The sequence below is a fragment of the Actinia tenebrosa genome, unplaced genomic scaffold, assembly GCF_029948245.1.
Source record: "Actinia tenebrosa isolate PJP-AT-01 unplaced genomic scaffold, QUT_ActTen_1.0 PGA_scaffold17__23_contigs__length_9995812, whole genome shotgun sequence".
In the NCBI taxonomy this organism is placed as follows: domain Eukaryota; kingdom Metazoa; phylum Cnidaria; class Anthozoa; order Actiniaria; family Actiniidae; genus Actinia; species Actinia tenebrosa.
The window spans coordinates 5,330,964-5,344,285 of NW_028292577.1; the positions used below are offsets into that span (position 1 = coordinate 5,330,964).

The 13,322-nt window shown below is 36.6% G+C and overlaps 1 protein-coding gene across 2 annotated transcripts in view; it reads right to left on the bottom strand.

Annotated features, from left to right (window-relative positions):
* LOC116290724 (uncharacterized) overlaps positions 1-13,322 on the bottom strand; it is a 27,899-nt gene continuing 14,577 nt past the window's right edge. Inside the window, exons 2-10 of one of the 2 annotated variants that reach the window (XM_089031713.1) lie at positions 8,559-8,603; positions 7,082-7,551; positions 6,570-6,656; positions 5,143-5,208; positions 4,457-4,522; positions 3,771-3,836; positions 2,966-3,031; positions 2,297-2,362; positions 1-1,521 (exon numbers count right to left, since the gene is read on the bottom strand). In XM_089031713.1, coding sequence (XP_088887839.1) covers positions 89-1,521; positions 2,297-2,362; positions 2,966-3,031; positions 3,771-3,836; positions 4,457-4,522; positions 5,143-5,208; positions 6,570-6,656; positions 7,082-7,551; positions 8,559-8,578 — 2,340 coding nt within the window. In that variant the 5' untranslated portion in view covers positions 8,579-8,603 and the 3' untranslated portion in view covers positions 1-88. The remainder of the gene's footprint in view (positions 1,522-2,296; positions 2,363-2,965; positions 3,032-3,770; positions 3,837-4,456; positions 4,523-5,142; positions 5,209-6,569; positions 6,657-7,081; positions 7,552-8,558; positions 8,604-13,322) is intronic. The other variant, XM_089031714.1, reaches the window with a different exon arrangement.

The following is a 13,322-nucleotide window of genomic DNA, read 5'->3' on the forward strand; positions in this document are numbered from 1 at the left end:
TTAAACTCCAATATTTACTTTATTATGCAATACAATATTGTACAAATAATTACAGATATATTCCAGTTTAATTCTCTTTTTCATTCATCTAAATAAGCAATTCAACACCAGGTTCGTTTTTTTTTACAAGTTGTTTTACACGTTCCTTACATTCTGTAGTTATTATGAAATTGCCAATTAAGTGTAAGGCTTTTACTTGACAATCATCTTGCATGATGACACTACAAATACTCTTTACTCCTTCATCTGTAATATTATTATACCCTAGATCTAGCTCGGTTATTTTAGTTTGTGGTAGAACACAACAAATACTCTTCACTCCTTCATCTGTAATATTATTATACCCTAGGTCTAGCTCGGTTATTTTAGTTTGTGGTAGTACACTACAAATACTCTTCACTCCTTCATCTGTAATATTATTCTTTGTTAGGTCTAGGTAAGTTATTCCTGTGTTTAATAACGAGTCAGTTATTTTTTCTACACATTTATAATCTAAACTACACTCTGACAGGTCCAGTTTAGTTATGAACGAATTACGAACAAGCGAACGACAAACAACACCAACACCAAACGAGGTTAAACCACGAATGTACAAAGTATAATCACTAGATGACTGTGGATGTTGTTCTTTTAGTGAACGAATGATATCCAACAAATAGGATACGTATTTCACATCAGCATCAGTTACTTTAAAACTAATGTACCCATACATATTACAGTATTTATCGTACAGATTATTCATGGTTATTGCAGTTAGTTCTTCCTCTCCATACTCATACAGACACTGTAACATTAGCAGTTTATTAACAATATCTTTATCATTCTTTGGTGTTATCTGTTGGATTAGTTTATTCATTAGTTGTTCTCCATGATCTTTTTCCTTCGACAAAAGTCCACACATAAACACAAACGTCTGCCCACTCACTTTCTCTTTCTCTGGAATTTCCTTATTTTTCACAAAAAAAGAAGCAGAGAGATATTCCTGCAGAGTCAAATGAGTGAAACTAAACTCTTCTTTTGTTTGAAAAACAGAAATTCTAATTCCAGGAACACAATGAAGAATGCCGCTTACTTTCAAGTTTTCAATTTCGTCCTCGGTAAGGCCTAGTTTTTTCATGTCTTCTTCGTCAAAAGTACTTTTCTTCAGTAAAGTAGCTGCTAATTTAGCTAGTTTACCTAGCGTTTCTTCAGCTATTTTCTTTGCATATTCTGACATTTCTGAATATTTGAGAGTTGCATGGACTTTTTGTACCAAGACTTTAGCAACCTCATCATAAAGATCAGTTATTTTAGCGGGTAGATTTTCTGAGATTCCAAAATGACTAATTCGCCATTCTAAACACCAGCACAGCAAGAAAGACAATAGCGGAATATGACAAAAACTTATTAGGTTCTCATTTTTTTCTAAGTGTTCGCGTACCACCTTTTTTGTTTGTTCTTGTGGTCTGCTGAAAGCGTCGTGACCATACTTGGTTTGGTACTCTGTGTTGGCTTTTATTGCCTTTTTAAGCATTTCAGAATCTAGAAAAAAAATGAATATTTAAACACTGCTGCTGCCGATCCTCAAGAAATCCAATTCATATGGTAAGGGATGTAAGTGTAATATACTTTTTCTTTGAATGTGTGGTGCCAGAAAAATCCATACCCTACCATGAAGGAAATCGTGGAAATTCCCAAGGGGTAGGTGGTCAGGGGAAAACAACATTACAAGGTTTGTATAGAAGAAACTTTAGTGGAAATTCCAAAGGGGCGGGGACCTTTTTTCAAATATTCTCCATGGTATCTATACATCCATACACTATATACCAGATGAGTACATCCATACATCTATATACCAGATGAGTACATCCATATATCTATACATTATATACCAGATGAGTACATCCATACACTATATACCAGATGAGTACATCTATACATCTATACACTATATACCAGATAAGTACATCCATACAATATATACCAGATGAGTACATCTATACATCTATACGCTATATACCAGATGAGTACATCCATACGTCTATACACTATATACCAGATGAGTACATCCATACATCCATACACTATATACCAGATGAGTACATCCATACATCTATACACTATATACCAGATGAGTACATCCATACATCTATACACTATATACCAGATGAGTACATCCATACATCCATACACTATATACCAGATGAGTACATCCATACATCTATACACTATATACCAGATGAGTACATCCATACACTATATACCAGATAAGTTATTTATTTATGTAAAAGAAAACATGTAGAATAGTGAAAGATACCTTTAGCATAATCCCTCTCTCTGTTGGTGATTGTAGTTCTTGGTTTTTTGGTCTTGACATCTTCCTCTAAAAACACAAAAATTCCACTTTTTACAAACTACAAATAAAGAGGATGGTTTTGGCCATTTGGCAATATCACATTTGCTATTGTGTAAACACTAATTTAAAAAAAGGATGTTGAAGTCAAAGACAATAGGCAATTAGACAGGTCATTCCAAGATCCAAGAATAGCTGGAATGACTTGTGTTTCTTCCTGCTGCATGTCATGCATCTAAACACGAATAATCAAGGTGTTATAATGGCTTCATCCACTAATAAGCAACACTGAATATCTTAACAAGAAATCTTTGTGTCCTTGATGAGACTATTAAATAGAAAGAAACAATCCAGCTATTTTTGTATTTCCTGAGATAACACTCAGTGCAATCGTGGCATGTCCATTAATTATTTCTTTCTGTCTTGCAATATATACCAGATGAGTACATCTATACATCTATACGCTATATACCAGATGAGTACATCCATACGTCTATACACTATATACCAGATGAGTACATCCATACATCTATACACTATATACCAGATGAGTACATCCATACATCCATACACTATATACCAGATAAGTTATTTATTTATGTAAAAGAAAACATGTAGAATAGTGAAAGATACCTTTAGCATAATCCCTCTCTCTGTTGTTGATTGTAGTTCTTGGTTTTTTGGTCTTGACATCTTCCTCTAAAAACACAAAAATTCCACTTTTAACAAACTACAAATAAAGAGGATGGTTTTGGCCATTTGGCAATATCACATTTGCTATTGTGTAAACACTAATTTAAAAAAAGGATGTTGAAGTCAAAGACAATAGGCAATTAGACAGGTCATTCCAAGATCCAAGAATAGCTGGAATGACTTGTGTTTCTTCATGCTGCATGTCATGCATCTAAACACGAATAATCAAGGTGTTATAATGGCTTCATCCACTAATAAGCAACACTGAATATCTTAACAAGAAATCTTTGTGTCCTTGATGAGACTATTAAATAGAAAGAAACAATCCAGCTATTTTTGTATTTCCTGAGATAACACTCAGTGCAATCGTGGCATGTCCATTAATTATTTCTTTCTGTCTTGCAATATATACCAGATGAGTACATCTATACATCTATACGCTATATACCAGATGAGTACATCCATACGTCTATACACTATATACCAGATGAGTACATCCATACATCCATACACTATATACCAGATGAGTACATCCATACATCTATATACTATATACCAGATGAGTACATCCATACATCTATACACTATATACCAGATGAGTACATCCATACATCCATACACTATATACCAGATGAGTACATCCATACATCTATACACTATATACCAGATGAGTACATCCATACACTATATACCAGATAAGTTATTTATTTATGTAAAAGAAAACATGTAGAATAGTGAAAGATACCTTTAGCATAATCCCTCTCTCTGTTGTTGATTGTAGTTCTTGGTTTTTTGGTCTTGACATCTTCCTCTAAAAACACAAAAATTCCACTTTTTACAAACTACAAATAAAGAGGATGGTTTTGGCCATTTGGCAATATCACATTTGCTATTGTGTAAACACTAATTTAAAAAAAGGATGTTGAAGTCAAAGACAATAGGCAATTAGACAGGTCATTCCAAGATCCAAGAATAGCTGGAATGACTTGTGTTTCTTCATGCTGCATGTCATGCATCTAAACACGAATAATCAAGGTGTTATAATGGCTTCATCCACTAATAAGCAACACTGAATATCTTAACAAGAAATCTTTGTGTCCTTGATGAGACTATTAAATAGAAAGAAACAATCCAGCTATTTTTGTATTTCCTGAGATAACACTCAGTGCAATCGTGGCATGTCCATTAATTATTTCTTTCTGTCTTGCAATATATACCAGATGAGTACATCTATACATCTATACGCTATATACCAGATGAGTACATCCATACGTCTATACACTATACAGATGAGTACATCCATACACTATATACCAGATGAGTACATCCATACATCTATACACTATATACCAGATGAATACATCCATACACTATATACCAGATAAGTTATTTATTTATGTAAAAGAAAACATGTAGAATAGTGAAAGATACCTTTAGCATAATCCCTCTCTCTGTTGTTGATTGTAGTTCTTGGTTTTTTGGTCTTGACATCTTCCTCTAAAAACACAAAAATTCCACTTTTAACAAACTACAAATAAAGAGGATGGTTTTGGCCATTTGGCAATATCACATTTGCTATTGTGTAAACACTAATTTAAAAAAAGGATGTTGAAGTCAAAGACAATAGGCAATTAGACAGGTCATTCCAAGATCCAAGAATAGCTGGAATGACTTGTGTTTCTTCATGCTGCATGTCATGCATCTAAACATGAATAATCAAGGTGTTATAATGGCTTCATCCACTAATAAGCAACACTGAATATCTTAACAAGAAATCTTTGTGTCCTTGATGAGACTATTAAATAGAAAGAAACAATCCAGCTATTTTTGTATTTCCTGAGATAACACTCAGTGCAATCGTGGCATGTCCATTAATTATTTCTTTCTGTCTTGCAATATATACCAGATGAGTACATCTATACATCTATACGCTATATACCAGATGAGTACATCCATACGTCTATACACTATACAGATGAGTACATCCATACACTATATACCAGATGAGTACATCCATACATCTATACACTATATACCAGATGAGTACATCCATACACTATATACCAGATAAGTTATTTATTTATGTAAAAGAAAACATGTAGAATAGTGAAAGATACCTTTAGCATAATCCCTCTCTCTGTTGTTGATTGTAGTTCTTGGTTTTTTGGTCTTGACATCTTCCTCTAAAAACACAAAAATTCCACTTTTTACAAACTACAAATAAAGAGGATGGTTTTGGCCATTTGGCAATATCACATTTGCTATTGTGTAAACACTAATTTAAAAAAAGGATGTTGAAGTCAAAGACAATAGGCAATTAGACAGGTCATTCCAAGATCCAAGAATAGCTGGAATGACTTGTGTTTCTTCATGCTGCATGTCATGCATCTAAACACGAATAATCAAGGTGTTATAATGGCTTCATCCACTAATAAGCAACACTGAATATCTTAACAAGAAATCTTTGTGTCCTTGATGAGAATATTAAATAGAAAGAAACAATCCAGCTATTTTTGTATTTCCTGAGATAACACTCAGTGCAATCGTGGCATGTCCATTAATTATTTCTTTCTGTCTTGCAAAGACCTATTGGTTATATCCTTTGGCTCCAACACTGAACGTTTTTGAAATTTAAGTGTACATACAGAAAAGAGTAATTCACATAAAAAACCCTTTCGCAGGTTTTACAGTGATGACTACTATAACTGGGGCCACCTAGACAGTAAGAACCAATCAAATTAGAGAATGAAGACAATACCCTTCAACATATCCTTTTATTGCCATGAGAACATGATGATGGCTATCTAGTTGTCTACATCAGGGTCAAATTACCATTCTCATACAATCTAGGTTTCTGATTGGTTCCACTACCAAAAGTTGAAATTAATTTGTTTTCATTCCACATTTTAATTGGTTCTTGTTTAACTGGTCTAAGTGGTCCCTGTTACAGTTATTGCACTGTCAAAACGTTTTTTTTTTTAATCAACTTGTTTAGTAAGACAGTGGTAAAGAAAGAAAACACCATGAAGCACCATAAGCAACAAAACACCTACATTTGAGTAGGTGTGGAGGATTAAATGCACAAATGGATATCTTTTAAGTGTTTCACTTTTCGGTGTTACCCCCTTGAAATAAAGACTTTGCTTCACTTTACTTCATAATTTTCATGAGTTTGAAAAATATTTTAGTCTTAGTTAAAAGTGATGGATGTTGGCCAGAAATCACTCCCTTGGCAATATATTTTTTTTGCAAATTATCACACATCTTCTTTGTTGCTCTATACCATGCACTTTGCCATGGTCCCCTCTATCGCTGTACAAGTGGTACATGTGTACCTACATGGCAGGTTAGGTTTCTTTGCCCAGTCTCATTACTTTTGATGAGTTTAATTATAACCATGATAACTGCTTGGTATCTTACACACTTATTTTCATTCTTACTCTCAGTCAAGCCTAGACTATCTCAACTTTTTATAAATCAAAGCTTGAAAAATATTTGTTGTTCAACAAGATCTTTAAGAAAACTTAACATGGTGTTAACTCACTTGTGTCAACAGAATCTTTTATTTCTTTCTCTTGTTCAACACACTGTTTCAGCATTGGGTACAACACATCCAATGGCTTTTTCACATCTGTAATTGACAATATCAAGAACAAAAGTTGTCAGAAACATATAGTATACTTAAAACTTTTATTTATCATCAATTAATGCAGTAACTGTCATCTAAACCTACATGTATTCCATAAAAAGCTTGACATAATATAAAATTTAGATTCAGATATTCTCGGATTGAAAATCTTTTGAAAGTATGAGTGAGTAAATGTTAGTATTGATCAGATGTGTCCACTAAGTGTTGGTCGATCATTGGCTAACATCAGCTGCCAACTGTTGACTGTCATGTGTCACCTGGTCATAAATTATTACTTGATTACCATACATCATAATTATATTGCCACTTTTAGTGTTACGTCATACTTTCATCGAATGAACATGCCACATTAACAAAACTGTTAATATATTGATATCTATAATACAGCACAACTGAGGACTACATACCATCTTGTACACACTTGAAGTCAGCAGCAGATGCATTGAACAGTGCTAACGCATTGCAGGTGTCTGCCCATGCTGTATTAAATACTGCATCAGTTATTGCTGCATCAGTAGCATGTCCTATTAGTCTGTTACGGATTTTTTTAAGATCATCTAACGCTTTACTTTCAGGACTGGAAGGCAGCACAAATTGCAAAGATGAATATCGTAGCACTGAGGTGAGAAGTGAGAAGTCCCAGTCGTTTGTGTTTCCTGAGTTAAACTTTGTTTCTTCATCTTTGAACTTGAATTTCAGTTTGGATGGCTGTATTTTTTTCATTTCTGCTGCATCATGTGGTGTGTCATTCCAAGGGGGTGGTACTGTACCAGGTCTAACATGCTGGTATACTATTGGCCACTGTGTCTTAAAATACTCTCTTAACTTTTGGTTCCCAACACGGAACAACAGAAGAGTCAAGCTGAAGTAATTATCTCTGCAAAACACCAAATTGAAAAAAAAAAATTATTAACAGTCTGAAAAAGGGGCTTTTTCAGCACCATTTGCAATAAGTTTTATGATTGGATTAAAAAAATACATAGAATTATAATATGACAATAGATTGGTCTTTCAAATAATTAAACTAAACCTCAAAAATCAATCAAATTAAAGCAATCGAAAATTAGGTTCCAAATGGTGCAATTTTACTGTGAAAAAAGGATGAAAAGCTGCTCCAACTCTTCCTCACAGATGCCTCATTGTTTTAATACCAAAACCAGCCTGTATATATATTGACTTAAAAAAAGAATATGTGTACAATAAAGTAATGCAATATACTGCTACTCTGACGAAAATCGCTCAAACTTGGATTCAGCCGAAACTTCCTAAGAATACTCTTTAAAGGTCCAATAATCACTGTATGAAGTGTTTTCTTGATATTCGCTCCATACATTTCTTTGTATATAAATCCTTAATTTGTTTTATTCCTATGAAGCCCAAAGGGTGGCTAGGGTGCTTATTTCACATTACTTGTGACTATAATTTATATTTTGGGGTGTTTGGGTATTTCGTTCTCGGCTTTACTACTGATATTTTGATCATAAACTACAAAGAAATGTATGCAGCGATGTTTGATGTTGAGTGTATGACGTCACAGACTCCAAAAAACAATCCTAAAAATATCATACTTTCGTACTGAATATCGAGAAAACACTTCATACAGTGATTATTGGACCTTTAAAGAGTATTCTTAGGAAGTTTCAGCTGAATCCAAGATTGAGCGATTTTCCTCAGAGTAGCACTATAAATAAATAAATAATAATTTGACTAGTAATAATTATTGAATATAATTTCCTTGTAATGTAATTTATTTTACTTCAAGAAGTCAGGGGAGTGTTTGCTCAGTCTCTTAAGCCAGATGCTCATTTCTAAGCCATCAACACCCAGGTCATATTGAAATTTAGAACTTGATTTTTGCCAAACGAGGAACGAAAATTCACCCACCTTTCTTCTTGGCTGGCCATTGTACATCAAGGTTTAATACAAGATCTAAAAGCATAAACAGAAAACATCTTTCAAAATCTCCTTACAAGTATTACTATAAATTTGTATCATTATCCTGTGAGCTCTGATGTCACGTGTTGTCTCATCCCACCCAAGCTTTCACTTTGATAGTTATACCATTCATTATTTATTTATTCATTAACTTGAATTAACCCTTTGTTTTCTTGACCTGCTGTTAATTAGAAACAAAAAGACTGAGGACTAACTAAAAAAAACTTTCCTCTTAACTTAGCCCTCAGGCTCTATCATTACATAAGAATTTTGTACAACTATATTTCCCTATAATACCTATAATACATGTACGGTAGATCATTATCTATTACTATTGTACGAAAATATGGCTTAATTCGTTGAGCAATGATCTTGGTTAAGTTTCGGCCAGACCAACACTATGGATTTTAAGATAATTGAGGATCAAGAGCAGCCTTTGTAATTACATCAACAAATCGGCAGACCCATTTCTTCATGCTTCATCATTACTAACAAATATTGAAGTGACATAAAACAACCACTGAGGACGTGAAGAAAATGTGACAGTGACCATCCTCAGTGACTACACTTCATAATATATAATCACTTCTCATGATTGTGAACTGACCACTCTCACTGCATACCTAGCCCCTTACTACTAACCACCTCTCATGCTTGTAAGCACTTTATATCAATATTGAAAGGGTGCTATATGAAACATATATCTTTTAATCATTATTACATGTAAGAGACATGGCTTACATATTTCTCCTGCGTTTGTGCAGTTTGTTTGCAATAGGCAAAGTTTCCTTGAACTCTGTGGCGCCTAATCAACTAGATTGCCGAAAATGACTAATAGATAACTGTTTTTGTCCCGTTTAAGATCATATGCAATATATTTTACGTGGAAGTACAACCTGAGGACACACTACATTTCTCAATTGAAATTATAGAATAATAAAGAGGATGTCTTTAACCATACAAATTAAAATTTGGATAAAATGACTAGAAAACATATCAATTTGATGAGCCCTGTAAATATGTTGTTATTAATTAAAAACAAAATTTACTCGTTAACCCCCCTCCCCTTCTCCTAAATAAATAAAAACTGTTTTCATTTGGTTCACAAAAAAGCAAAGTCAAAGTTTTTAAAACGTTCTAATAATTAAGACTTGTAGTTTGAAAAAATTTTAAAATGTTTTTGACAAAATTTGTTTTGGGATGTATTCCATTTTTGAGGTGCGGGAACCCTGTGGTAAAACATCAAAATATATAACTCATAATTTAAGAAGTTCAATCCATGGGATTTTGGGGAATCTTTAATATGTTACTTGGGTTACTCCTGTCTGTTGTATAGGAATGAAGTTAATCAGGTTTGCTACTGCTTTGACAACATACAACAGCTTTGCTGTTGTTTTTAATGATGTGGGATTCCTGTGGTGAATCTTCAATTCAATTATTCAGGATTTTCCACCGAAGGGATTTTTAGGATGTTTAGTATGTTTAGGACACCTCTACTGACATAATTGCAGCTAAAAAAATTCTAATGCAACTAGTTTGAACCTAAACCTTAGATTGACTGAACTATTCCTGGGGTAGCCGATCGATGAAATCAATGATCGGAAATCCAATCGATAAATTGATATCAATCGATAAAATTAGTTAATCAGTATCGATTGGCATCTGTCATGAAAGGTCTGTACAATGTTTACACAACATTATATTGTCGCAGAAAAGTGATCAACATGAGATGTATCTTGAAACAGTAATATTCAAAATCAATAAATGGATAGTGCAGGCCTGGTCCATACTCAAAATGAAGCCGTCTGATCACTGTGACTGATAACACCTCTACTTAATCTCCGACCCTAGTTTTTAATATAAAGCATAGTATCTCGGAAGTGAATCCAAGAATACTATGTAAGGCACAGGTATTCGGACTCAAGCAAGGGGAGAAGGGAAAGGGTTTTTGTGCGTAAATTGTTAAAGAGTATGTAAGAGTCGCGTTTATAGAGCATGAGCATATGGAGGGGAATGAGTTTTTACAAGTATCGAGTATTGTAGATCGAAAGAGATATAGGGAATCGGTCACAATGATAATATTAAGGGCAAAGGAGGAAAATATGAAATTTATAGGGATTAATCTGAAGGTAGTGCGGGGAATAGGGGAAATATGCTGCGTATGGCAATGGCATGTGCGTAGGGGGCGGTGTTGATATGATGTATCGAAAATTAAATTGCTTGTCAGTTTGTATGATGAGCTCATGTGTAGTAGGTAGAACCGAAAGCAGCAGGTAGGGGGACTCGCGGAATCCAAATCACCAAGCATCGAATTTCACGGGTATTGCCCGCGTTTCAGGCCCCTCTAAATTTGTGCGTCCGCATCGGGTATTACCCGCGCGATGATTCCCTTACTACTGCTGCGCGAAATCTATGTATTAAGTTAAAATGTTTGTGTCGCAAACGAGGGTTAAAATATTTCTTAGATATAGATGGACGCTATCAGGAGCATTCAAAACAAAACTGTACGCAAGCTGCGAACCCAGGTGTTGGATCGTTTGGACGCCGACTTCGCCTTCACGACTTTTATGGAGGGAGATACGGACGAGACTATGGACGACGCAAGGGCTGAAAAAATAATTGACTTAATTCCTGAAGGCAATTACCGCTTGGAATTAACGTTCATAAAGTATTTAGATGGTGACTGGGTAATAGAAAGGGGCCGTAATCCTATCCGGGCGTCTGGTAAGCAGAACCTGTTTGTCTTAAACAAGCACACACGCCCCGGAGCGTTGGTAGGCATCGACATGTTGTTCTACGAAGTTGCCTATCCAGTCACCGTAGTTATTTATGCTGCTTATGAGATCAAGAAGCCGGATGTTAAAAAGCTTAAGCCAATGCGGCATCCTGGTAACTGCGTGGGTAAGTTGGTGAGGGAGTTCTTTGAGGATTCCTCTCGTGGTGGTAAGCTTACGTTGAAAAGAAGAGAAGCCATCAGAAAATGGGAAGATGCTACTCGTAGGGCCGGAGCAACGATAGACAACATCAAAAAATTAGAAACTGCCTTAGAAAGGCGCATACACGTAAGAGATATCACAGACGGGTACATTTACCCTGGGACACATAAATACGGCGGCAGAGGTGCTCCTACAGTCATCTACCAGCATAACGGACACGCTTGGCGAGAACTTCGATTCCCGCGAAAGAAAGAAACCAAGGTCTACGAAACCTCCCCATTGGTAGACTTAATCCATGAGAACTCCGTTTGGCTGATGGATCCCGAAGGAAGCCAGTTTATGACCCAAGACGGCACTTTGTATCGCCCGGAAATCGAACATCTACGCATCCAGAGCGCCTGCGAAACCCTTGGGGAAGACTTCTCAGATGAAGTGCTCAGCTCTCGTAGCTTGGACTTCTTAGCTGCCAAGAAGAGAAACGGCTGGAAACCGACCCCAAAAGAGTTCAAAGATATCTCCAAGGCCTGCGTAGAACACGGTCATGGAGGTCTTTGGAATATGGAGTACGACGAAGACGAATACGTCTCCTTAGACATGAAGCATTGCTATCCTGCCAGCTTCAAAGGTCTTGGCGATTGTAAGGAATATTACGACCGCTACGGACACCCAGACTCGCAGTTCTTTCGCGTGTCTTTAGATGGCAGCTACGACGCGCCAGCAACAGGGTTCGTCAGGCTAACATCTTGGAAGTTGGCTAAAGACTTACATCCCATAATTTACGCTTGGTATGGCAAGCATTTACAGGAGAAAGAATGGATACCCATACCGCTGCTAAAATTCCTTGAAGAGCGTAAACTCCTGAAATACACAGCGCATGAAGCCATACTCTGCCATAGCGCCTTCACTAAATGGTTACCAGAACACAACCCCACCGCCCGAATTGTCATAGGAAAGTTCACCCAGGGCGCTAAGGAGGGAGAGAAACACATGCAAAGGCGCCTAATAACAGACGAAGGTGAGTTAAGTTTCCTCATCAAGCGTGCCCATGACCAAGGAACGATGGTGTCCGTGGAGAAGTGGGACTATTTCATAGAAGCCGAGCAAAAAGAACGCAAATGGAATGCTTTGTGTTACTACCAGGACCATCGACCGCAGTATTACCATCTGCGTGCCAGCATGCTCGCATATGCGCACATTAACCTATTAGCGATGCTCCTGCGGTTTGACAAAGAAGACATTCCACGCGTAGCCACGGATTCCTTATACGTAAAGCCTAGCGCGTTGGAAAAGATGAAGGAATTCTACACTGCCGATGAACTTGCGGAAAGTGGACAATGGCGCGTCAAAGATGAAGAGATCAAAGCTTGGAGAGGCCGCGTAGAATATCACGGCGAGCACACCCAGGGCACCGTAACGCCTACCAAAGAGCCTCTACCTTCAGTTGCCGACCCCATTTCCTACCAACGCTTCTCTTACCTCTACGGTACGGGAGGCAGTGGTAAGACGACGCGTGTGTTAGAACTCTTTCCTAAGATAAAGGTGCTAACGCCAACGCACCGTTTGGAACGAGAACTCTGCGAAATGGGCCACGACGCTCAAACGTACCACAGCTTCTTTCGTTGGAATGGACAAAAATGGGTACCAGAGGCCATCCATGACATACCTCCGGTGATACTTTGGGATGAGATTTGCACCGTGCCTTTGGAAATCCTGCAGGAGTTCGTAGAGTTCCTTCGCGGGAAATGTCAAGTAATATTCGCCGGAGATCCCTGCCAGC